This window comes from Myiozetetes cayanensis, unplaced genomic scaffold, assembly GCF_022539395.1.
Source record: "Myiozetetes cayanensis isolate MyiCay16 unplaced genomic scaffold, myiCay2020 scf16, whole genome shotgun sequence".
Taxonomy (NCBI): Eukaryota; Metazoa; Chordata; class Aves; order Passeriformes; family Tyrannidae; genus Myiozetetes; species Myiozetetes cayanensis.
The window spans coordinates 1,227,066-1,254,588 of NW_026087270.1; the positions used below are offsets into that span (position 1 = coordinate 1,227,066).

Below are 27,523 nucleotides of genomic sequence, written 5' to 3' on the forward strand. Positions count from 1 at the left end.
TCCTGTCCCGTCCCGATGTCGTTCCTGTTCAGGAGAGGCCGCCCCGGCCCCTTCGTGAGTATCGCTCGGGGCATCGCCGGGAGCGGGGGCAGCAGCCCGTGTGCGGGCGGGACCCCCGGGGAAGGCGGGCGGTGCCGGGGAGCGCTGAGCGGTTTGACCGCGGTGAAAATCGGGGGGGAATAAACGCCAGGCAAAGACAGGAAGGTGTCCGGAGCCTGGGGCGCTCCTCTCCGCCAGTCCCAGCCCTGCCTAGCCTCTCCAGTGTCTGACCCCCGGGCCGGCAGTGCCGCTCCCTCTCTCCCAGCGCGATCCTCGAAGCGCACATTCACTGCTCTAAAGTCAACTGATGCAAGTTACGGCGTTAATTTGCTGTTAAAAGAACCCGGCAGACTCTCCTGTGGCCGGTGACGTTAACGCATCGGTGGTTCCAGTTGGAGCAGTGTTGCAGAGCTGCTCATGGTGGGCAGATCGCGCAGCTGTGCGAGTGGCAGCAAACACCGGGACCTGCCTTCTCTCCCAGGAAAACACTCTTCTAACTGCAGCCACTGCTGTGTTACCATTACAAACTACAGGAGAGCGTGCTGGCGTCTTATTAACAGTAAATTAATGTAATGAGAGCTCAGGGCAGCCGAAGGTTGCAGGGTTGCCAGCAGAGTTATCTCCCAGTGCGCTTGAAGTGATTGAACTCTTGTTACTGGAATTAAAGTATCGATCCTCTGTTGTTGCCACGCTTTCTACTCTTAGCTCGGCTGTGTTCCCTGGTGATCACAGTGAGATATCTCCAGTCAGCAGCCTTTAGCAAACAAACCGGCGTGTCCCAGACAGACCTGCAGAGTTCAGGAGCGGTGCATTTGCAAGATAAGGCTGAATAAAAATGCAATCTTTGTAATGCACCATTTAGTTATTCGATGTGCCTTCCTGTGAGGACAGAAGTATGTCCCATTTTGCCTCTTCATTCCCCAGTTAGAGAAGTAAATTAAAGAATAATTTGGGAAGCAAAAGAAATCTCTGTAGAAGAAATAGCAGGAACGTGGCCTGTTTTACTCCATCCAAAGGTGATGGATTTTATTATGGCCTCATCTATTCTGATGCCTAGAGACAGGACAAGAGGCAATGAGCACCAATTCAAACACAGACAAGTCAACTTAAACATGATAAATAAAATACTGTGAGGGGATTTAACACTGGACCAGGTTGGGGATACACAAGATGTGAACTCCCTTCCAACCTCAGCTATTACATGATTCCATTCTTTGCAGGGAACTCTGGTTCCACTTTTTCTGAGCTGGTATTTAATATTATCCCTTTTTAAAAAAGTTACTGTGTTTGCTGCTAAAACATTCATTAGGTCTTTTCTAATTCAGGTTGAACCTTTGACTGCAAGACTCTTAGAGACAGGGTTATTTGTCCATCTCATGCTGCTGTGGCTGAGGGTTACTTCTGACTGACAGACTCTAGAAGAAATGGACTAATATTGTCACTCTGAAGCAGCATTCAAATATTTTGAAAGAAGTTATTTTCTAGTCCAGTTTTTCTACAGGAAAAAATGATTCTGTTAAAATTCTGCTTTTGCATACTGTGCCATAGTGGGTAGAAAACCTCCATTCGTGGTTCTCACGTAAATTCCGTTTCTAACCTCCATTAGCAGCTGTTCATACATGTTAAAAAGTTAAATTGGAACCATTTCAAGCCCTCAGTTTGCATTAATTGCATGTCATTGCTCTTCCTCTTTATTATTTTCCATTGTCGGTTTTTGTGCACGTTCAGTTCTGTGTGGTTTTTTCTTTTTTTTTTTTTTTTTGTGGTGATCCTGAAAAGTCACTTTGTCAACTAATTTTATTTTAAATTGTTTAGAAACACATAGCTCATGGCCTGGTCCCTGCTGCCACCATAGCTCCTAAACCTGCAGTTCCCCGCACCCCTCCCCCTCGTAGTCCAAACCCTTCTCCAGAAAGGCCCAGGTATGTTCTGATGTTTTTGGTGTTTGTTTTTTTTCCCTTCCTCAAGTATGCTATAACCTACTAGAAGTGCATGATTAAAAGAATCACATGTCCTTTCTGCAGTATTTGTGCAAAGCATTTCACAAAACAAATATATTTTTAAGTGGGTTGCTTCCCCTCTTTTTGAATTTTTCTTCCACTCCTGAGTGTGCTAAATATTTAGGGTAATAACCATTAAGAATATAGAACTTATGTGCGTCAATTAAAGACAAATGGACTGTTTACAGTTAGGGTAATTTTTAATTTGGCTGCCACAGTAGACTGTGCAGCAACACTAGTGCTGTGAGTCAGGAAATTTTAGCTCACTAGAAAACCATAAACTAAATGTTATGGTTTGGCTTCTTTTAAGTCCCATGACAGGGACTTAAAAACCTGGCATAATCCATTGGATTGGATGTAGCAATAAAGGCAAGTCAAATGGAGAAAAATATAAATCTCTTTTTCTTCTAAGTTGTAGTTTATTACAGTTTTTAGTCTATATTTTCTCCATGTTTAGTTCAGGTTTGGTTGTTTTCCATGGTCTTTCTAGTGTCTGTAACATTCCTCCTTAATCCTGGTTCATTTCTTCTTCCTTTTTGACCTCCAGTTGTTTTCTTTCCTTTTAGAGTCCTCACCATTTCTCTGCTTTAACCTTAGCTCCTACTAGTTTTTCCTCTTCATCATATCCTTTTCCATACTCCACAGTGTCCCACAAATAGGGACTTCTGTTTACTTGTCCTGGTTTGCAGTGTGCCAACATTTATTAACAACTTCAGAGTCACCAGTAGAAGGATCAGAGTGGGGAATAGAGACAAAGTAGCAGGACTTGGAACACCTTTTCGACTAAAGTGAATGCTAAATGCTGTCAATGGTTGATGTGAATTTTAGGAAAGTAACTCAGAATATTCCATGATTTTCATGCATGTGATTTGGGAAAACCAGGAGGTATTGTGCTTTACTCTTGGAAAGCTGCATTACAATAGCTTGCCCCGTTTTGTGCTTTCCTGTGGGTGTTCATAGTTCACAACCAGTCCCGTGGGCATTCAGTGGCATTTTATGCTCGTTAACTGTGAACACTTTGCTTTGCTTAAATAGTGAAGACATTTTGCAAAGGAAAATATATCAGGTGTGGAGGGCACAAGAGCACACCAGCATTGCTTCATTGTTTTTCTCTGTTCTCCTGCAGGTCTGCCCTGGCAGCAGCAATCCTTGCCACAGCACTCACAGGGCGCACTGTTGCTATTCCTCAGCCTCGGCAGAGATCCCTCTCCGAAAGTGATTCCACCTCTGTGGAACAGGAAGGCTTTGAACCCTATGCAACAGTGACCCAGCTCAGAACAGGGTAGTGTACACTTCTGGTTTGATAGCTCAGGTTGGACACAGAACCTGCCAGTGATACGGTTTTACCAAGGAGTTACAGCAAACTCCTGCTTTCTTCTCACCGCATCATAAATTGGGTCTGAAGTGTCCACGATCCTTGTGCCATTTCTTGTGAAGTGATGTCATGCATAGAGTCTTCAGAGAGGCAGGCTTGGATTGTACAGCAGTCAGAAGTAAAACCATAAATTGTTTCTACCCAATGTGATTAACTGAGTTAAATGACCCATGGCAGATGTTACAGTTACATGACAGATGTAACCTTGTGGTAGAATTAGCAACCTTCTCTCTCTAATGTGGCATTTTCTTTAAGATAGAGAGGATCAGGTAGTTCCAGTGTTAATTGTCTGTTTTAGAGCACACACATAGGCTAGATTCCTAGTTTAGATGTTTGTCAGTTGTTTGGACTTGTGGTGTACTTTGTAAGAACTGATGGTTCTACTTTACTAGGTTGTTTTTGTTTGAAGAATGAGCAGCAGAGTTGAAAGTGGCATTAAATTGCTTTTTACCTGCAGGTCCACCTGGAAACTTGATGGTAGTGACAGATCTCCTGTACAGTCCCTGGAAACATCAGGCCACTATGGTGAAGATGAGGACATGGATACCTTTGTCTCAGATGCTGATAAAGAGGCAGAGTCCAGCTGTCAGAGTAATGAGAAGAGGGAAGAAAGCTTTAGCACAAATGCTGTTTATGCTGTTCCCTGTAAAAATAAAAAGGTAGAATTTTAAAATGTATTAATGTTTTAATATGTTAATGCACGTGTTAAATGTTTCTAATGCTTTATGTTCTCTTCTTATTCTTCAGGCATTTATTCAATATTTATTTCACATGCTTCTTTTTGTGATTCCTTTACTCTTACATGAGTGAGGTTTGTTGGTTCTCACAGATTCCCTGTATCTGATTATAGGAGCCTTTTCTTAGTAGGAAAACGCTGGTATTGTATATAATTATAATGCACAATTTAGCTTTGTAAAATGCCCAATAATTTATGTTGCCATGGTACTTACAGAGCAGATGATTTGTTCAAAGCACTTGACTCTTAAATGGTGAAAGCTTAGTTAATGTTTCAGTGTTGTGCTAATGAGCACAGACCACATAGAGACAGGGAGATTGGGAATCAAATGAGATAAATGTTTCTATGTTATAATTTTGGATTGTCTTAACCAGCAATGCACAGCTCAGTACTCCTAAGGCACGTTTAAAGTTCAGTCCAAAATTATACAAAAATTTAACAGACAGGAAGAGGTACCTGAGTAGGAAAGAGGCAATAAAAAGCCTCTTCAATAAAAACCCCAACACTAGGGAAGTAGAACCATCAATCTTTTACATTTTGGACTTGTGGTATGTATTGTAAGAAACCAAAAAACACCCCTAGGAGAAGGGACAGTTGTAGACCAAGGATTCAGAGAGATGTCAAGGCACAAGGGCTATTTTAACACTGATACCATGATTTAAATAGGCTTGTCTTGTTTCTCCATAGGAAGAGTTTCTACCATCTCCCACCTCTAACACTGATGAGAAAGAGGTTCCTTCCCATGAAACTGAGTCTCAGATGGTGGTGGATAAATCAAGTTTGGAAATAGAAGGTAAATAAAACTTACTTTTACTTCAAAATGCCATATACCATAGGGAAAGTAATTTTTGAATAAAATAAATGTAATACTATGCGATAATGGTATATCCCTTTTTTAAAAGAGCAATTAAAAATGCTGCTATTTACTTAACAATAATTTAAAGTAGTTACAGAACATTAAAAGGATGCATAAAGAGGGAAGATTGGTCTGTATTCACTGTGGAGTGACTTCCTAAATATCCACTATCAGCCCTTGTAAAAAGAGGAGGGGGAAAAGTTTTGTGAACTCTGTCTTGTCTAGTACAGTCATTCTCTACTATAAATCCAGTGAATCAATCCAATTTATGCTCTGGAAATTTGGAGTCTTACTGTGCTCAAAAACTGGGAAAAATTAGGAACTACAGAAACTACCAATGTTAAAAAAAAAAGCTGGAGATAGAGGAAAACATTTTTAATCAGTCATTTTCCTTGTATGGAAAAAATGCCATGACTGAAAACCATCAGTTAAAAACTTCTGGGCTTTTTAATAATCAAATGACATGATAGAAGTGTTATTTATCCTTTCTGTAGAAGTTGTACCATTATTGCTGTCTTTTAAGGTCTGGGCCTTAAAACTGTACATCAGATCACAGAGGATGTTTCTAAAGAGAGAAATTACCCTGCTCATCAGGCTCAGGTTATCACCCTAAGCTCTGAATTGTTAAGCTTCACAAATAACTCTTTTTCAAGAAGTAATTTAATTAGATCAGGGACATTTGGTTTGTAACTGGACCTGCCATTAAACTGTTTTCTTGGAGCAATACAATATTATGGAGAAAAAGTTATAACAATACAGCAGGACCGATCTATTTGTGTCACAGTTCTATTGCATAATTGTCTTGTCTGTTCTTTTAAAATCAGGAAACTGGGAGGTGAGAATTAGTTCCAGAGCTGGAACATGCAGTTTTTAGAGTGGATGGCAACACTCTGTAGCTATTGGATGGAAAAGAGAAAGCAGAATTGAGTCTGTTTTGAAAAAAATGTTCTCTTTCTAAGTGTTATTCATGCTGGATCCCAGTGTTTTTTTCAGTATTGTTTCAGTGGAGTAATTTGAAAAGTTTCATAGAGAATAATATCCAGAAAGGATGGGTTGCTTTGATAAAAGCATTTGGGAAATGAAGGCATTGAACTGAAAAGAACAGGATATTAGAACACCAGTTCCAATCCCTCTTCCACATAGTAAGTGCTGCAGGTTTTGGAAGCTGCCAGAATTGCACTTGCTTTGCTCAGAACTGCAATAGGATTCAAGCCCAGTGAAATCAGTGAAAACACTTCACTTGTCCTTTAGTCAAATTCTAAAATGATGATGGAAGCCACCAATGCAGCATCATTTCTGCCCCACTTGCACCTACAGAGAGTGAGGGAAAGGAAGGTCTCGCATCAGGGTCCTGACACACCATGAAAGGGATAGTGGAAAGTCAGTGAGCTCATTTGTGGTTTGGGGAGGACTTCCTTACATGTATTTGCAGTGTATCATATGTGTGCCTGCTTACTTACAAATAATTACAAATCATTTTTGTAGTTACAAATAGATCTTGGTTCTGTTGACTGAAAGATCTGTTTTTCTTTAGCAGAAGATCAACATCTTGACCTGAACTTAAAGGTAAGACTTAGACAGAGGTTGATTTATGATGTATTTTGGAAAACAGGGTGTCATAAAGAGCTGTTAGTTTGCAGTCACTTAAAAGAAAATTAATTTATTGCCACTAGGGAATCATGTTCTCCTCAAGTTGGTTTAAATGGTTTAAATGAGTCTGGAGTTCTTTCCTATTGGAAGAACCTTCCAGAAATGTAAAAATAGATACCTTTTTTTTTTTTTTTTCAGCAAAACAAGAACAAAATTCTTCAGCTTTGAAGAACATTTTCCATTTAAATTTCTTTGCTGATACCTAGTTAGGGATTGACAGTTCAAGTTCATATCATAAATGATTAGTCTAAAGTCTTATTTTAGTGGGAACAGTATCCATCCTGTTTGGTCAAGAACCTTTAAGTTTATGGGACTTTTATGCCAGCCATAAAAAAAAAAATACTTAGAGAAGTGTACATTTCTGATGACTAAAAATAATAGCGACAGTTTCAAATGTCCACAAGTGACTGAAGGCAGGGATAAGTGACAAAATTATGTCAAGATCAGTGAGAAGTTGTGTGTTATCAGCAGTGAATCCAGCCTTAAATTTTGTTGATATGAAAGAAACTCCTTCTAAAGTTTTGTTTCTTAAGTTCTCCAACAGTGCTGCTGTTCAGAGAACTTCAGGCAGGGTGACTGTTAAAGCAAATTGTCTCATTTTTTATTTCTCTGCTAGGAGGAAAAACCTTTAGCTGACAATCTGATACGTGAAAAACCTCCACCATCCCCAGGTACTTTGGATGCTTCTATGCATTTACCACACATCTTCACTTTAATAATAGGCATTTTTATATAAAACCACATTTTTCTGCCTGTATTTATGTGTGTGTGTGTGAAAGTATTTTCCTGTGCTGAGTTACACTGATGGTTATGTGCTGTTAGGTTATACTGGCAAGGCTAAAATTCATTTTAATAGGTCAGCTGTTCATCCCACACAGATGGAAAGGAAAACCTGCAATTGTGAGCCACTGTCACTGATGCAACAATATATCCACAGTTTTGCAGATAATCTAAAATTTTACTTTTGTAAGGATTGTCAAGTAACTTCAGTAACAGATCATTGAAACTGTTCAGTGGGGAGGAAGGTACAGCTTTCATTGTAAAGGTGATTAAAATAAGGAGGGATCAGGAAGACTGACTGGTCCATGCAGTGAACATTTTTGTCTCATCTCTTTAACCCCTGATGCTTGAGAGAGAGAGATCTGCTGACACTTTCTTTCCCAATTAAAGAGGGAATGTCTTCAGTGTCTGAGAGAAAAGGTGGGATCTTGCAGCCACTCCACAGCTCTCTCCAAATCTACTTTTTTAATTCTTTCTGGTCTTATCTTTTGGGAGCCACGAGCCGATTTATATCTTATAAAGTACCACTCATACATAATGCTGATATTAGAAAAAATGGGTTGTAATTTGCTGAAACTCATGTTCTAGTCTGAATATAACTGACATCCCTTGGGCTGTGGCATTGCAGACGTGTCTGTTCGGGCAAGGCAAGCACGGGAAAATCTGACTAAAGAAAAGTTCAGAGAACTAAAACAAGAAAACTGGGCCCTGAGCAAGGCATACCAGGCTGTGCTGCAGCAGCTGGAGGGAACAAAGCAGCAAATGGAAGAACAGCAGTTACAGCTGAAGAAACTAGAACAAGAAAACAGAAGAGTTAAAGAACAAGAAAACAGAAAACTTGAAGAACAAGAAAACAGAAGACTTAAAGAACAAGAAAACAGAAGACTTAAAGAAGCTGCAGAGAACTCACCCAGAGAAGGTGGGAGAAACCCAAGAGCCATTCTGTAGCTATCTGGTTTGATTTTTCTGATTTCTTACAACCTGTTCCTGTAGTAGTAGCTTTAAAGTCATTGATTTAGGCAAGTATCTGTGCAGAAGTAGTTTCCAAACAGTATTTTCTATATTTGTAGAAATTTTGTCAAGGAATACTTATATAACCATGAAAAAAATTACTTGGTGGTTGGGTTTTTTATTAGTAATTTTTCACGGGATTGTTCCATAACAGTATTTTGAGAGAAGTTCTCTTATTATTCTAGCTTATTGAAATTATTTTTTTTTTTGCATTACAATTAACAAATTGCTGTGAACATTTCTTGAGTTTTGATTGAACTTTCTTGTTGGATATTTGTTTTAACAGAGGAGGCAACAGAATTACTTTCTCTCAGGCAACAAGCACAAGAACTGGTAGATGAAAATGATGCTTTGAAAATGGTGGTCCATCGTTTAAATGTAGAATTAAGCCGCTATCAAACTAAATTCAGGTCACTGTCCCAAGAAGAGGTGAGAGTCTTGGTTATAAAGGCAGTTTCTACTGAAACGTCCCATTGTTATTTCATCTTTGAGGGTTTTACTTTCTCCAAGTTTGTTGCAAAGTCTACAAATTGCACAGGCCTTTCCTGAAATTTAAAATAAGCATTTATCATTAAGTCTGACTTGAAGAAGTCAGTATTATTCTCCTGTATTAGTAAGATACTGAACTTCCAGTTTTGTTGACTTTGAGTGTGTATTAAACATAGAACACCTGTAATTAGAAACATCAGCTTTGTTGTGACTGCAGTGGGTAGTTGTTGGTGCTTCAAAAAGCAGGAAATAATGTCAGTATGTTTTCAAAAATCTGCTCTAGCATGTAAAGCTGAAAAGCTTACCCATGAAAGGACCACCACCACCATGGCTGGTAAGTCAAATAATATTTTCCCTTCTGTGCTTATTCCTTTCTAAGTAAAGTTGTAGAATTTCTTTACTGGAAACGAAATAATCAGGATATTATTTACTTCCTCTGCTGAACTATCACAAACTAATAGAATATAATAAATATTCTATATAAATACAAGTAGAATATCCTTTTTTTGTTGCATGAAAAGATGTGGGGCAGAACTTTGCAGAATGTGCAGTAAACTGCAGACTGCACAGGCACAGAGCTGGAACTGCTGACAAGTGCTGGTGGCCTGAGAGTCAGAAGTACCTTCTTCACTTACCATTGTCTAGCACGTAGTTTGCTTCAAGGTCTTCCAAGGTCTACTGCTTAATTGTTAATCTCCTGAATTGTTAATCTCCTTAATTGTTAATCTCCTGCTGTTATTATTTTTAAGATGATACTAAAAGAAAATAGAACATTTCAGTGATTCTCGTGGTAGGGAATGGTCATGGCTCCACTAGTAGCCTCTGAATTTCTGGCAAGAAGGCAAATAGTCTGTGAGATTGAATGCATTTGTAATAGGTGAAAGAATTTCTCCTTGAAATGCTGATCAGATCTTACATTTTCCTTCCTCGTTGTTTTTCAGAACTGTATTGTACAGGAAAATGCTCCTGCTCTGTTGTTCTAGCCATAATAGCCAATAACCACATATTATTTAGTATTAAAAATGCAGGTTTGAGAATGTAAAAATTCCTTTCCCACTTACTAATGAATCTGGGGTACTTTTTTTACAAGTGGTATTCACTGGAGTGGTTCAGTTTTGGTTTGTATTCGTTTGCATCCACACTCTGCTGTTAGAGCTGCTTTTTAGTGAAGTGTGCCAATGTAGTGTCCAAGTCATAAATGAAAACCCTTCACAGCTTTTAAAACTATAGCAGTCTATAGCAGGAGAAGTAAAAAATACAGATAAGATTATTGTGTGTAATTAATTTGTATTTATTGATTTTTTTCTTCATTTTCTTTAAGTTGGATATGAAGTATTTGTCACCTCTTCTGTTGGCTTATGAAGACAGAATAAGAGAAAAGGAAGATTTTATTCTTGAACATGAGGCAAGTTGCCATTTAAAATATGCACTAAAGTGGAAATAAATGGCTGAAATTTTTTTGAAGGGATTTGTCAATGCTGTTTTCTGCCTAAAATTTGAAGTGACTTTGTTTTAATTTTCCATGCATGGTTATTGTGTCTTATCCTTCTTGACTTGCTGTTTTTTGTCAGCCTGTTCAGCTTTAGAAGTGGCCACTCCACTGAGAGGTGTAAGATGGGCTCTAAGAACAGAGTAAATTATAAACACAGTGATAGAAAGAATTTGCCATTGTCATCCATAATAGGGATTTAATGCTCTGTAGAGCTGCTCTTCCACCTGCTTGTGGGTATGAAAGCAGAACTTTCCTAGGCTTTAAAAATAAATTTATTTCTTTCAAAAAATTAAACCATAAAATGGGCAGAAAACACCAAGGATTTTACTACTGTAAATTCCCTGTCTTGTCCTACCATATTCAAATCCATGCCATTCCTTCTGAAAATGTGTAGTGTCATCTAGCAATATCCAGAATTCAGTTTTTTAAATGCATATTTTAAGGATCTACAACTTGCAAAAATGTGGCACAAATCAAATATCAGCATTCTTTTAATCAGATATTACTAGACTGATGAAACAATTTAGAAATCAAATATGCTCATCTGAATTAGAGATGAGTGAGTAGAGAGATAATATGCTATTAAGTCAGGAATTAGAAACATGTAGGCTTACAAAGATTTTTGTTGATGTAAAAACTACATTACAAACAAAAAAATTACATCAACAAAAATACTTACCTCTAAAGAATGTTATGTGAAATCCTTTGTCTTGCAGGAGGATATGAAGAATTTTAAAGCACGAGTTGAAGAGTTGGTGAAGGAGAATGAAGACCTGCATGAGCGATTAAATAAAAATAACTTTATTACCTCTACAGAATGGCAAGTTACATTACTGGAAATTAATTTAAAAGTTACTAATTCTTTTGCTTATTGTGTGCAAACTTTGAAGATCACAGATTTTAAGTGAAAGATTTTTTTCCCTTTAAGCAAATTGTTTTGTTGAAGGGGTGGTAGGGTCACGATTGCCTTGATGAACAGTGCTGTCCACAAATTTCAAAACACACTTTGGCTAAACTCTCAACTTTTTAAGCTCTTACTGGAACAACTTTTTTAACATCAGAAGGACTGATATTGCTTTTCTAAAAAGCTGAATTAATACAAGTTAAAAAGCAGAGGGTTGAGTTCTCTGCTCAGGAGAGTTCATTTTAAATGCCCATCTTCCTCACAGGCTCATAAAGCTCACTGGCAGTGTTTTTCTAGGGATCAAAGCCAAGTAAATCCAAATGCTATCCAAGATTTTATCACATGTTTTGAAAACAAATCTGCTTCAGTTACTGGTTACAATGCTGTTCTCCAAGATGACCTCCTGAGGTTGGAAGTGCCTCAAACCTTATCCATTCTCTGATGCTGCACTCCTAATGCACACATACTGCTTTTATCACTCAAAGGCTTTAAACATTATTTAAAATAAATTACTTTTTGATGGTTGCGAGTTCATGTCACCAGTAAGCTTACCTTAGGTTCTGATATTGCTTCCAATGAGGGTTTTCACTTAGTCTTTAAAAAGGTGCAAATATGCTTTTTACACTGTTGAATGTCATTGGGGACATAAGCTAACATTTGCATTATATTTTATTTACAAGCTGGTTATCATTGCAGGCAGCAGCTGCAAACTCAGGCCAAGCTGGTCTTGGAAGAAAATGGATTGTTGATGGAGCAGCTCAAAATCCAACAAGCTAAAGCAAAAGACAGTCACAGACAGCACATTCAAGAAGGTAAAGTGCTTGAGTTGCCATTCATTTCAACTACACCACTGCAGGTTTGGGGTTTTTTTGTTTGATTTCTGTTGTTGTCATTTTTGGGAGGTGTTGGTTTTGTTTGGTTGGGGGTTTTTTTGCAACTTTCTATGTACCTAAAAAACATTGCTGAATGTGGGTGACATTAATATGAGATCAAGCTCTGGGTGTGAACTGAGACTGAAAAGAATGTCATTATCACCTATTGCCACTGAACAACATACTCCATTTTGACTTCTGAAAAAGTGACAAGAGTTGTTAATATATAAAAATTAATTTTTGTAATTTAAGAGCACTTTAAACTGAATCAGAATTTTTAAGAGTAAAATGATGTTTCAGTGATCCTATAGCTCTGAAAAGAAGCAGTCTTGAAGCTTCAGCACTTTACCGAAACAAGTTGCTTGAGACAGCAAAAAATAAAATCCAAACAAAATACAAACAAACTGACAAATCCACTGTTGCTATGCACAACCAGGTATTAACACAGTAATGGTTTAGTTGCAGTTTCACTAGGTGATTGAATTAGTTCTCTTATACCCAGCTGATTTTGGTTTTTTCCCTCCCAAAAGCTTCAAAGTTGACCAAACAGATAGTAATCTTAGAAGGGAAGAAACAGAGCCAGGAAGAAGAGATAGCAGAGTACCAGAAGCAATTAAAAGCTTTGTGTTCTACCTGTGAAGAGCTGAAAGCCCAAGTGGAGAGCAGAATAGCAGCAGAGCAGCACTTGGCTTTGGTGAATGATTTAAACAGGTATGGCTTTCCATGTGGTGCTTGGAGAAACAATTCTGCAAAGCATGGACGTGAACAGAGCTGCACTCTGGAGGTAGGAGGCCACTGGAACCTTCTGCTGGTAATCCAGGAAGGCAACTACCAAAGTACAAAGAAAGGGAAAGAAGCGTTTAAAAAATACTGTCTTGGTTTTTAGGGATATTTTAATTTACCAAAGGATATCCCAGATCTAGAAACATGGGCAGGAGTGTTCCTACCACAGAGTATGTCCTGCTAATTGTACTCATTGTGTTTTAAATAGTAGAAGAGGAGGCATTAAAAATATCATTTTTGTCAAAACTATTTATTTCTATAAATCCTATAAATTAAATATTCTCATTCTTTTGTTCCCCTCTTTGGGAACATGTCGAAAGGATCCTGAAACTCTAAACTGGGTGTTCTGAGTTTCTTCCAGTCTTTACAATGCAGAAACACCAGGAAACAGCACAACTCTGAAGTGCTGCCATGCACTGCCTGCACAGTGATGTTTCTCTGAAGACATCCTGTAAATTTGTTTGCTTCCAAGCCTTTGGGTAGCGCTGTTTTGTGTCCTGTGAAGTTCTCAGACCTTGTATTTGGCATTGCTAGTAATGTCTTTGGAGAAAAAAAAGAAAAAAAAAAAAAGGAATACATTTGGGCTCCGTAGCTTTATAATTTAAGTAAAGTGCAGTCAGAATGAGTTATTTAAATCATTCACGATTTGAGAACGTAATACCTGTCTGATGTCACCACTGAAAATTAAGCATTCTCAGTGTATCTTTTTCACCCCTTTAAGAGGGTAATCTTGCTGTAATTTAGGTTTTCAGTGAGTTAGGGCTGTACCTGAGCCCTGTCCCTGCTGTTGGGTTTTGCAGGCGGTTACAGGAGGAGCAGGAGAGGAGGCGCTGTGAGGTGGAAGGGCTGAAGGGAAGGGTGGCATCGCTGCAAGCTGAGCACAAGAAACTGCTCCTGGAGAAAAAGAGCTGCATGGCTGACTACAAGGACCTGCAAACCGAAATGGAAATGACACAGAAGACAAACAGGTCACACACCAGTCTCATTTTCTTGTTTAGAAATACTTGTCTTCCTAAAAATAACAGCAGAAATTGTCTGGCTTCCCATAATGAGTGTTTTTTACATGTTTCCTAAACGTATCTTTGCCACATCCAAAACTTTGCCACATCCAAAGTTTTGCTGAGTTTTGCATGTTTTCTTGCTCTCTTTTCTGTGTCTACAGGCACATTAAGAATATTTCTTTCCTGTAGTAGTTAACAGTGTGAGTAGTAGTTAGCTATAGCAATGAATCATTTGTGTACTGAAAATCAGGCCTTACACTATTTGCAAACCTCCTCATGCAGCCAGATGGTTCAGAGATGGGCTCACAGTACTTTAAAAAATAAACCCAATATTATTGTTTTATTTCTTAAGAAATATGAGCTTGTAGCCATTGCACAGACTGTTCTTTTGAATCATTGTTCTGTTATTCAGACAACATATTGTAAAGAAAAACAGCCCCAAAAAGTGGGGCGTGGTACTTTTGGCACTGCAAATATTGGGAGCCAGTGGATTTCTAGCAGTATGTTTGATTGTTTGAGAGTTGTACATGTTGATTTGCGCGTGATGCAAGTTTTTAATTCCATTATTAATTCCCAATCTGTTCATTTTATAGGCGACTAAAGAAGAAAATAGGTATTTTACAAGTGCAGCTGGAGGAAGTGACAGAAAAAGAAGTTGTAGGTCATTATTACCTAACAAACCTTATTGGTCTGGTGGAGAAGATAGCTCAGGAACGTGATCAACTTGTATCTTTGGTAATTACCTTGAAATAATTAATATCGCTTAATTATTATTTCACACAATTATCATCCTACGGGCACAACTTGCTGTTCACCTGAATTATCAAAAAAGAAAGCTATAATTTCAGTTTAAGGATTTAGCTATTTAAGTAGACTGAGCCAATTAGGGTGGGAGCAGCAAAAGATTTTTTTCTAGAAGAGAGGCTAAAAGCAAGTACCCTTATTTCTGGAATTAACATAACAGCCTGAATTCACATGAGCATTAGGGATTGCAGTGTCATATATCAAGCTTAAAAGACTTTTTAAAACCTAATTTTAGAGATTGGTGTTGAGCTACATGTATGTAAAAATAGCTTGCAATCTTAAAATTTTAATACAAGTCTCTGAATCTAAAGGTAAAGTACTATCTTTGAAATGGCCTCTATGGACCTTCTCCTGTGGATGCACGTGGATGGTGTTGCATTTTATTGGTTAGCAGTCATTTTAACAGGCTCACTGAGAGTTTGGGAGCAACTGCTGTTTAGTGGAAGTGTCTGGCGTGGATGTTACTGGGCTTTTCATAAGCACATTTTATTTCCTTTGCAAAATCTTGGAAACAATTTCAATTTAATGTATTGGTACTCTGTCTTCAAATTGGTCCTGAAACTGTTTCTCAGAACTTTGTTAAAGCTTCTTTTTCTTCTGTCGGTCAAGTAGCAGACAAAGGTTGTCATCAGGATTGGGTAAAAAGAGCAGTTAATTCCTAATTCTGGAAGAGGGGCTATGGTGACCCAACTCAAATCCTTGTCCAGCACAAACTGGGCTTCAGGGTTTTAACACTGGGCACAGATGTCTCCTAGGAATTGTTGTAATTGATTCTTGGATCTCAATTTGTGACTTAGATTGCCCAGGTCTTGGTTTTTTAATGAATCCACTGTGTCTGGGCTGACAGCAGAGATATAGTCAGACTAATTTTGCCACTATCAGTAAAACTTCAAAATACTCAGTTTACTTTGCTCCCTCATAAAGCTGAATCAGAACAACCTGTTCCTACTTTTAATTGCTGAACCTTGCCAGGAAGTTGAACTGCAAGTTTCTTGTAGCAGGTACTCTCATAAGGTTGTCTAATGGGAAGGCCTAGAAAACAAACAAAAAACCCCAAAAAGTTAGAGATAGACCCTAATGATTCTGAAGAACCACTACTGGTTATCACATAAAGTTTAAAATGTGGTATCATTCCCCCCTCAAAATTCAGTAATGTCTGGTTTATTTACTCAGTTCAGCTTCAGCTGTTAACCCTTGTCTTACTCTTTTTTAATTCATTCATTGAATTAAATCATTGAAATTCATTTTATGCACATTTCATCCAGAAGAACAGGGACAGCAGAATAGTACAGCACTAAAAAAATTAAGCCTATATTCTTACTTACTGAGGGTTAAAAAAAAATCTTGAGTCAGCAGCTGTCAAAATTATTCTTGTATTGCATTGTATGATTCAGCTGCCTCACAGTAAATCAAACTGTACCTACTGAACATGAAGTTCAGACTCCAGCAGGGCCAGGTAATTGGGACTTCTGGGAAGGGAGATGTCTCTGCAGTGATATGGGTAGTTCAAGGTGCTCAGACATTGCTGAGTCCAAAAGCTGCTTCCTTCTCTTTTGAGTGCTTTCAGTGGATTTAACAACTGAAGTCTCTTACAGTTTTAAAGTGATTTCACTGTTCATACCTCATGCATTTTTGTTTTATATCTGGGAATGTAGTGCCTATGAAACAGTGAAAAATTGGATCCCTACAAACATTTCTCTGTAGAAAAATACACAGAATAGGTTAAGTTTACAGTATTAGTATCCTTTCAGAATAATACTGTTTCACAGTATTCACAGTCAGTTGACAAATTATTAATCAGCCATTAAAGAATAGTAAATAAAGAATAATATATAAAATATAAAAGGACTCGTTTTCCATGTTGGTTCTTCAGACTGTGGGAGTATAAAATGGAATTACTGTGTCTTGCTCAGTCTTTTGTCTGCCCTAACATAATTTATATTATGTATCTACTGTGTGGTTGCAGGCCAGATGTTTGGAAAATGAGAAGCAGGGTGCTCTCAATAGAATGGTAGAAGGCAGTCTACGCTTAGGAAAACTAGAAGAGAAAGTTAAGGTAAGCAGTGTTGCTAAGCTGAATATTTATTGTGTTTGGGGTTTTCTGGTGAGAAAAGTCAACAGTTAATTTGTGTCAGTGTTTTTGTGGAAGATTTATGTTAGATGACCTTAAAATGTTTTTAAAAAGCAAAATAGATCATCACTGTAGTTTGCACAAGTATCTTCTTCAGTTGTGCTCATACACTGCATGTCTGCCAGAGCACACACCTGCAGAACCAAGGACTAGTTGCAAAAACAATTAAAGATTATTTGTATCTCAGTTTTGCTCTGTAGTGTGACCCCAGTCACACTTTTTTGAGGCTGTACTAATGCTTCAGCCTGAAGTCCATTCCAGTTCCATTTGAAGGAATGAAAAACATATCTCAGTGTACAGTTACCATCAGGTGCCTTCATATGGCCACAGGGTGGGAGGTTTAGAAACTCAGAGGGTGTTCAAACATGCAGCCTGGTTAGAGAATACATTCTAGGTTATCTTTGCAAATCTTCAAACAAATGCAAAGCACAGTGTGTCATTGCAGTATAACAGCATTATATAAATCTGAAACATCTTTGGTGCTGCCATAATTGCTTGTACTGTCATCTTAAAAAAAGAATAAGAAAAAGAGACCTGGTATATTGGTTTGTATATATAGAAAGTACTGTATATATTACTTTAAAAAGCTGTTTTGTGTGAAGTCAAGTTTGTTCAGTTTACCCTAAAGGAGAGAGTTACACTTTTCAAGTCAAGAGCTACCCTGCCTTTGCTGCATGAAATGACACAAATGTGCACCACCCCTGTGTCAGTGGAGACCAGTTCCTTCTGCACTGTCCTTGCAAGGATCAACACAGCACAGAAATCAGCAACAAAGAGAATAAACTAAATTGGAAGTGTAAAGGGCAGTAAGGTGAAGAATAGCTTGAATTTGTAAGAAATCCTTCATGAAATATCTAAATGCATGAAACTTTACCCTAAAAGAGTTATCTAATTGAGCTAATACAGCCATAAAATGTTTTTAGCATTTTTCACCCTCATTCATGTCTATCTTCCCTACAAAGACAGTGGCTCATATTCTTGTTAAATACAGATTTTATGCAATCTTATTGATCTGTATCTAAGGGACAGAGAAGAGGTTTGCATAAAATTAAGAACATTTACTTGCAAATTTAAAGTGCAAAACCAGATTTTAAAAAATCCTTAAGCCATCAATTATTAATGGAAATCAGAAAAAAAGTCTGTAAATAAAGTTCTTAAATACAGATGTTTCAATTAACAAAAGTAAGACTAATCTACTTGCAAAACCTTTTCTTTCTTTATTTTTGTCAGTAAAGCAGAGAGCTTAAACAGTCACACAACACCTACAGATGTCATGTTCTCTTTGGTTATTGTATTAAGTGAACTTTGCTAAAAGCTGGTATAATTTATTTCTTTGCTGCTTCAGGAAATCGCATGTTGGGTAACTGCCCTGTATCTTGAGTTTCAGGATAAACCTCTTCTGAGCTATTTAGGTGTAATCTGTCTCCAGTGATAATACTACTTAAGACACATTCATTTTCCTGCCAGGGTGACACAGGCATTGATAATGTGAGTGTTAGCTATTTCTTATCTCACCAAAGGTTATTGTGCCTTGGCTTTCAGCCACCTGCAGCTATTTCCTCCAGATACAAGATAAGAAATACAGATTATATCATATGGACTGAAGCATGGAGTCCTCAGGGTGTGAGGAGAGAAAAGCTTCCAGCCTACAGCTCTGAGTTACTTCAAAGTGCCTACAGCGTGAATCTACTTTTTAGACACAACTAGACTTTTTTTCTGCTTTTTAGGCACAACCAGATTTACTCCCATTTCCCTTTTGCTGAGTTTGTTGCCTCGTGTCGCATCAGGAAGCAGCTCAGCCAAAACTTGCAGCTCTGATGCACTTAGTGTGTCTCAAAAGATTTTTCTGGGACTTCTTTTCCCGTCCCAGCAAACGTTATTAGAGGGAAGGAAGGAAGGAAGGCCGTGTGGGACGAACCTTCTGCACCTGACACACATCACACACCTACGGCCAGAGGTCATTCCAAAAGCTGCCACTTCAGTTCCCTTTGGATCCCTTCCCTCTGATCTCAGCTCATCTGTGCCTTGCACGTAAAAGTAGGTCTGGTCTTCTGGTCCAGAGTTCTTCCTTTTCAGTGAGGCTTTTGAAGAAAGGAAATTAATAAAATTAATAAAATCTTGTGGTTTTTTCTTTTCCGTTGTGAAGGCTCGAATTAAATCAAGGTCTGGCAGATCTGTTATGAAAGACAAAATCACTGTGAAAATCTTTAAAGCTAAACAACAGGTTATTGCTAAAATAAACCTCAAACCCGTGTCAATATTTGTATACACAGCTTTATTATGTATTTTAAACTGTGTATGCTTAAATTATGTAGTGAATTTAAAGTTATTCTCTTTTAAATACCCATTTTTAGTTTGGGATTTAGCAATCACTGCAAACAAACTTTACAGAGTCATTCACTGTGCAAAACATTTTGTAGGTCATCAGTACAACCACAGGAAATTTAGAGAGTAGTAGTAGAGCATTAAGTTGAATACAAAATAAATAATTTTTACTCAGGAACTATGTTAAGGAAACAAAATTTACTTCGGTATTTTAATTCTGAAAACAATTTTACCTTCATTTCTACTTGTATGTACTTTGGCTTATGTCAGGGAATTTTTCAGGCATATTGAATCATGGAAAATATTAAATCTTGCTTAAAAACTGTTCTTGAGTTGGTCCTCTAGGATTCAACAACTGTAGAGCAGAACAGTTCACGCAACTTTATTTCCCTTGGACATCAGAAAATATCTGACTCAAAAACTATAGCTTGTAAATGGAACTTGGTTTTCTTTTAACAGTGATACACTGAGCATTTCTGGTCTCCATCGGGTTTTAAAAACAGTGATAATGGATTAGATATAAACAGGATTTTGTTTTCTTAAACAATAACCTTCAAATAGCTGTTCTATTCACAGTTAATGAGATGGTGGTCTCTAAAACCATTTGTAACTTCAGGATCAGGTGACAGTAACCACCATCCTTTTAGGAAAAGAAAAAACACAATACTTTGTTACAATTTTGTCAGTGTTCTCACAAGTTCTTGTGCTTTAACAAAAAATACATACATGGCATAACATATGGATTTTTAACAGTCCATAAAGGTTATGCTGTGATAATCTGAGGAATCCTTTGCCTGGGCTTCTTTGGGGACTCTCTTTGTACTGGAATTTAACTTCTGTAATTCCATAATTTCACTTCCATAATTGTGATTACCCAGCAGCTTGATGATCCATGGGAAGAATTTGAGGAAGCCAGTTTTTCTGGTGTTCAAACTACTTCTTTAGAGTCAGAATTCCGTGCTGTTTTGTCTTTTAAGATGAGCTTGGATATAATGTCATGGGCCAGTCCTTCGACTTCTGTCTCTTGGAGGCAAAAGGGACAGTGAACACAGAAACATCTGTCAGAAGGGACAGTGACCACAGATCTGTCTCTTATGTGGAGTATTTTAGTCAAACATCTGGTACAAATTCTGTAAAGTCAATCCAAGATTTTGGGTTTATGGCTGTGAACAGTAAATCTCTGATAACAGATTTTGCCTTCTAGTTCATCATCAGGCACCTTTTCCTCTCCTTCTCTGCAAGTGTAACTCATCTTTAAATCAGGCACACTGTCAGTAAAAGAATTCAGATGATAATAAATTGTTCATGGATTTTGAATCTCTGTTTGATAATAGTTTTGTTAGTCATGAGGCTTTAGTAAAAGTGGGGAGAAACAATCTTTATACTGAAGAGACCTTCTGTAACTGCCCTCATTTTCATGCAACTTCTACTACTTCAGCCTTCATTTTTCTCCCTCCCATCTTGCTACATATTGCACTTAGAGTACAAAATTGTTATTGGTGAAGAGAAAGCAATAAAGGTTTGTTCTTACCACTTCCTTATGATGGAGGAACTGTGTGTCCCTGTTGCACTGCGTGCTCCGTGTTCCTGGAAATCAGTTGCTTAGGCCAGCACCTTTGAGGGTGACTGTTCTGTCACCAGTGCTCCTTCACTGTCTTCCTATCAACACTAATCTGGACTTTGAGAGAAAGGTGCTTTGGGTCTGAAGGCAGGAGGCTGTGGGTTTATTTAATTCTCGCTGCACACGAGGCTTTTCAGTCCAGAGTATTCCTTCTCCTTTGTTAGACTGGAGATTTCTGCATTGTGGGGCCCTGGAAAATTCATGGAGCGTTGCTGTTTTTGTCATGCAGCCACATAAGAAACTGCTCCCATCATTTTTTCAGTCCTAAAGATGGACTACTTTTTTCCCAGATTTTTAAATTATCAGGCAGGATAACATGTAGGAATAAGGAAGCTTATTTACTGCAGCACATCATACAACAGCTGAACTTTTCCCTGGACTATTAACATTGATTTTGTTGGCTTTTGAATTCAAAATTTTCTACATTTTAATCACATTCTTTTCATTGGGACAGAGTGGAGGTTTCAAGAAACTGAAAACAAACCCTTAACACACCAGATATCTTTTGTTTGTGTGGGATTTTTTTTTCCTATTAACAAACACCACAGTACTGTCTGACAAAACTTTCACTAAATCTTCTGAATATATAGGCTGTCACTTTTCATCTGTCACAGTCCAGTTGTACTGGGAAGGTTATAGGTACAAACAGTGTTCATCATCTACTACTAACAAGGAATTTCCTCCCCTTGCTTCCATACATGATTTTTTACACAGCCCTGAAGATAACTGTCAATGATCTTAATTAAAGTATTTTTAGGTGCCATGGGAGACAGTTGGCAATGTTCTGTAGCACACAGTAAAAATTTCATCAGTGTTCCCATTACAGGGGTATTCTGTGAGAATTATAGCACTTTTTAGGGACCATTCCTTCAGATGGCCCTTTGCTGTCTTTTGGAATGGACAATACCAATTTTGCTGGTAAAGGATTGGAGAAAAACAACAACATATTGACAGAAAATAGCTTTGTTGCCTCAACAAACGATCAGATCATTACATGTACCATAGCCAGCAGCCTGTGCTTGTAGAAATAATGTTTTGTGGGCTCTGCTGTCAGAATTATCTGCCAGTTTGTAGTTCAATACTCGAGGTGTAACAGAGCTGTGGTGCCCAGGAGTACACCTCCCAAAAATGAGTTAGAAGAGTGTCAATTATATCCTTTTCGGTACCAGCAGCTGCATCCGTGACCATTCCTCATCTTGCTTACTCTACACTTGATGCCATGACCTTGGGCCTTTCTGGCTTTAGAGGAAAACACTTCCAGCTCCGTGTTATCACCCTCTTCCCGGTGGTGTTATCTCCACCAGCCAGTTTACTGTTACCTACTTCACCTCCGAGATCATTAATGGCTTATCTGGAACAACTCAAAGGGAAGGATCTGTGAGTGCCAGCAGCTGCTTGTGCCAGTGCACCCAGACCTGCCCAGGCTGCATTTTCTGTAGATGTTGTTGTAATCCACCCTTAGGAGCAGATCAGAACTGGGGATCCCTCACGTCTGGTTTCGGGCCAGAAGATGATGATGCACTTTTGCCCTTAGTGCCCCACAGATTCTGCAACCTCTACACAGGGCTTCACTTGGCAAAGGAGGAGCAGAGCCACGAGAGGCAGCTGTGGGAGATGAGGAGCCAGATGGCTTGAACCATCTCAGGCAGAGTGCAGCTTAAAAAACACAACACTCACCTTAAAACACTCCCTGCAGCTGGGAGGTCAATGACCGGGGATTCACCAACACTACCGGCTGCTTTATCGGCCTTTGCTGTGATAAGAAATTCTCTGAAGTTATTAATTATGGGCACCTGACATGGAAAGGGCATTTCAGGTCCCTCTTGGACGTGAGGAAAGCTGGAGAATGTAATGGCAGAGGGGGAAGTTGTGCTCAGTTGGCTCTGAGCAACCTGCTGCTCAGAAGGGACTTGTCTGGCATTTCAGTGCAAGCACCTAACTCTGCATTTTGGAGACTTCTCTGGGAATCTAAATAGCTGAAGGATGTGACTGGTTAACTTGCAGGCTTCTAATTCTTTAATTAGAACTGGCAGGGAAAAAGCTGGGAAAACCCCTCCCCTCCGTGTAAATCATCCTTAAATATTGAATTACTAATGTTCTAGGTAAATATTATTATTTATTATTATCCTATGAGCTCTAGAAAAATAAACTCCATGACACATTTTACAAGAGCTAAAAAGGAAACAGTTTGTGGAAGGGATTAGATAGCCTTATATACAGCATATACCTAAAAATGCCCTTTTTTTTTTTTTTTTTTTTAATTCCTCCAAAAGGCAGACTCAGTCTTTCTGCTCTGATTCAGATGAAAATAAAACCTTAGTGCTTAGCACCTTAGGTAAAACTTTGTATTACCAAGACATAAATAGCAGTATTTTCAAAGCCTCACTATTAAATAGTTTACAGTTTTATTAAAGGAGGTGCTTCCATCCCCAAACTCTGTCCTATAGCCTGTAGGAAATGCCACATTCTGCAGACAAAATAACAGTTTTAGCATTCTGCTTGTAATCATGAGGAAAAAAGCTAATACTGGTTTGGGTTTCTGTCAAGAGCAGCAGCATCCAGACAATTGTAACAATACCCAAGCCATAGTTTTCAGTTCCTTGTGTGCTCTTGCAATTTAATGGGGATGTAATTTCAGAAAGCAAAATAATTCTGTATAAAAATGATTTCTTATTTTTGAGATGGGACCAATAGATTTGGTTATTATGGCCATTAAACAAAAAAATCCCTCGTGCCTCACTGAACAGAAGGACTATTCTGTGAAGCAGCAAGCCAGTTTAAAAAGACAAAGCTATTCTTTTCCTTCCTCTTAGTATTAATATTGAACAACCATCAAAACATAAACACTTTTTCTTGGTATGTACTGCTAAATATGACTGTTGGACAAGTGGTAATCAACAGGTGCTGTAATGTGTAGCTTTGCATCTTGGGAAATACACCCTTTTTTGCAGCTAATTCTGTTCATTCATGAGACAAACATATAGCTTGGTATTCACTGTACACACTGGTTTTATATACAGAACAAAATGAAGTTTAGTACATCCAAATTAACAAAAAGGTTAAAAAATCCATAATGCAGCCCACCTGACATATTTAAGCAGGGCAGAACTGATGTAAAATTAAACTGCAAATCAGTGTCTCCAGCTGTTTCTTTTGCTGGTAGTAACTTGTCCTTATATTTCTCCTATAATCCCATTTTTCCTATAATCTTTACTCCTTACAGGTGTATAAAAAGAAAGCAGCTGGGAAGCTTGGGGATATCAGTCTGAGGATGAGTGAGCAGGAGAAGGAATTTGCCGGGAAGGCTGCTCAGTATGAGCAGGAGATGAAGCACCTCCAGCGTCTGCTGCAAGACAAGCAGGACACCCTGGCTGAAGTGCTGGAGCAGCAGAGGTGAGGGAGGCACAGGCAGGAACTGCTGTTCTCAAGAATTCTTCTTAAGAAGAGTATCAGTCTGAGCCTAATCTTTGATGATTTGAGGGGGTTCTATAAATCAAGATGTGTGTTAGTTTGTTTAACAGCATCTTCTGCTAAAGGCTGAACTCTTGCCCATCCACACTCCTCCCCATTTGTCAGAATGGTAGGAAATGAAAGGAATCTCGTGATTACACTAAAGGTTTGTTTCCTTTTGAATCTGTCTTACTAAGAAATGCTCAGAGTCATCATTATCATGTACCTTCCCTTCAATAAGCTGCCCTGCACCTTGGAGATACAAACAAAGCTGATGATGCAGTCCTGGGTAGAAAAACAGGGTCATAAACACTGCCAGGCATATTTCACAGGCCACTTACCATTAGGAGTTTTCTAGGTCAGAGTTTATTTCCTAAGTCTTCTGCAGAGAAACAGTCCTTGGAGATAGTTAGAGCTGCTGTGCTTTGGATGGAAAATGCAGGTGTGAAAGTGCCTCAGACTGTCCTTGGGAGAGGGTCAACAGCAGAAAAGCTCTGCAGCTGAGCACAGGCCAGGGAGAGGAGCTGCCTTACCTGTGGGGTGACATGTCATATTGGAACCATGATAAAAATTGTTGATCTTTGTTAGAAGGAATATTTAAATAAACTCTTACAGGAGAGATGAAAATTAATTCTTGAGCTGGCAGCCCAAATATGAAATTAAGGCTGAATTAATTTAGTTCGGTGAGGGCAGAAAGCTCTGTCTTTTGTAAAGGGGAATCTGCTTTCAGAACCTGCTTCTGTTAACTTTTTCATCCTCAAACATCAATCAGTACAGCACTGGCATTTTGTTTACTCTCAACAAGATACAGAGCCTTACATTTTGGCTAGGTTGGATTTGAAGGGAATTTTTATTTTTACTTATTTAAGTTCAGATACATCACCATCTCTGAATGCATCTGTTTCCTTGCTACTCAAGTAATTTAAACCATGTGGACACTTTCAAAACTAGTCTCTTTGAACTAATTTGTTTTCTACAATCACTTGAACTGAAAATGAGCACCCTGTATTAGTCCCTCTCATCCCATCTCAAGGGGAAATATACTTTGTGAGAGCAAAGTCATCTACAGTTTTGGTGTTTTAAAACTGATAGGTTGCTTCTCCACAGCTTTTTAGCAACTTGGCAGAAATGAAAAGCTCCAACTCATTAATTGTGGCCTCTCACATTCTTGGGCAAATTCTTAGGTTACTTTTAGCACCTGTACTGCTTTCAGCTGCTACCTTTTGCTTTAATTGCTTTTTCAATGGTCACTGATCTCCTCTACCACCAAAAGTTCATTCCAAGCAATAAATGCAAGAATAATCTAAAGCCCTTCTCTACAAGGCTTTTTTTTTCTTCTTCCATCTGTGTATCAAGTCAGAAGGTGCAACACAGAGTGGGCTAGGTTCTGTGTCTGGGCCACTTTTCACCACTTCATTCTCAGGGTGATCAATCACAAAGGGCTCTCAGCACATTTATGTTGTGCATTGATTTGTTTCTCATTTTTAGAGCCTGTTATTAGGGAGAATTATCTTGATATTCTTATTTTTTTGTACTTTGATACATACTGGAAGTGTGTCAGAGGAAATCCAAGAGCTTAATCTTGACCTAATATAACCTGCTAAAAAGCCTGTGCTTCCATGCTTAAAAAATAACCTTTTCCTTGAGAAAGATAGGAAATAATTTCTTCATTTATGCTTGGGCATCAGAGAAATGAGCTGTGAGGTTGCAGTGCCTTAAGGACTATCCTTTGTCTCCCCTCCTGGTTTACACCACCTTTGTTTGGCTGCCACAAGGAAGCATTAGCTGAGACTTGATCCAACTTGTTACATGGATCCAAGTGTTTCTTTTCTGGTCACATCCTCTCTAGCATTACATTTAATGGGCTTTTTCAAAAGCAAAATAGGCATGAATTTTAATCAGGTAATTTCAAGCACTTAAATACAGGCCATTTTCTAATTTGCTTATCCACATCCTGTAATTCTGTACTGCTGAAACATTGTTAAAATTAGGATTTCTCTTTGGTTTTTTTCCCCTAGGAAAGCAGAAGGGGATCTTGAAATCATTTGGGAATCCACAATCAAAGAGAACAAGAGAATGAGAGAACTCTTACATAATTCCCTGAGGAAGAACACCACGTGGAATGCTCTCACAGCTCAGGAGCCACACTTTGATGAAAGCTCTCAGAAGGACCTCGTTTACAGACGTGATTTTAGCTATTGTGATGTGAAAACTTCATCCCCTACTAAAAATGAATTTCAAGATGAATCTCAGTGAGAAGAATCAGCATCTCATCCCAGAAAGAGAACTCAGTGCCTGAATTTGACTTTTTCAGCAACACAAGATATGATGGAACATTTCCCCCCTTCAAAATGACTGGATTTTTAAGGTCATAACAAAGACAAATCTAGCCTGAAATATTACTTTGATATTTGAAGAAAAGGCTATTCCTTGTTGAGACAAAATGTGATCCAGCTTTAAGTTAACGTGAAAAGACAAGTAACCAGTTAACAGGGTAAAATTTGACTCTGGAGCAGCCAAGACTGAAGCATCCTCCTGACAACTGGTGGGGCCTGAATCCACAGCTGTCCACTCCCCAGATTTACAGGAGCCTGAATCCACAGCTGTCCACTCCCCAGATTTACAGGAGCCCAGGTGCTGGGAAGCTGCTGCTGGAGTTTTGCCAGGGGGATGAGTTACCAGCACAGGATGCAGTTCTCCAGATTGTCTTGTTCATTCCACTTCAAAAGCACTTTTTTTCTATTCTCTGCAGCAGTGTCAGCCTTTAGATTATTGATGCCTGTTTGTCTGAGCTTTCATAATTGTTGATTTTTCACAATATTGCACATCAACTTTGTAGTACTATCTATTAATATGTAAATTCAAAATAAAGCCATTTCATACAACTTGCTGGATCAGCTTTTTGGTTTTGCTTCATTTTCATAACAAAACCTAAATGGTACCAGGAAACTGTAGCTGTACAAAACACCTATAAACTCTCATAGTTGTATAATATTAGAAATAATGAAGAATTTCATTGGCTTTGATCAGAGTTAAGGAAAAGAGCAGAAACCCAAGTTAAATAGCGAAAGGAACACGTAGTGTTTGTGTCCAGAAAGGTTCCTGTGGTGCTTTCCTTCGGGGTAAGGCCATGACTCAGCAGAACAGCGTTATTCAGGTCAGGGTGGGGAGAGCAGCTCCTCTCCTATCACACCTCGATGTTCA

At 38.5% G+C, this 27,523-nt stretch overlaps 1 protein-coding gene across 2 annotated transcripts; it reads left to right on the top strand.

Annotated features, from left to right (window-relative positions):
• CEP89 (centrosomal protein 89) lies at positions 1–27,208 on the top strand. Of its 2 annotated transcripts, none has more exons than XM_050311492.1 (19): positions 1–54; positions 1,855–1,961; positions 3,166–3,321; positions 3,872–4,073; positions 4,838–4,943; positions 6,541–6,572; positions 7,273–7,327; positions 8,065–8,355; positions 8,734–8,876; positions 9,220–9,270; positions 10,258–10,341; positions 11,145–11,252; positions 12,033–12,144; positions 12,735–12,915; positions 13,788–13,955; positions 14,582–14,723; positions 16,759–16,848; positions 24,093–24,262; positions 26,338–27,208. In XM_050311492.1, the coding sequence occupies exons 1-19, from the start codon at positions 16–18 to the stop codon at positions 26,573–26,575; spliced, it is 2,475 nt and encodes an 824-aa protein (XP_050167449.1). In that variant the 5' UTR covers positions 1–15; the 3' UTR covers positions 26,576–27,208. The 2 variants fall into 2 exon arrangements, with proteins under 2 accessions (XP_050167449.1, XP_050167450.1); XM_050311493.1 differs by having other exon boundaries at positions 6,544–6,572.
• Positions 27,209–27,523: the final 315 nt, after the last annotated feature.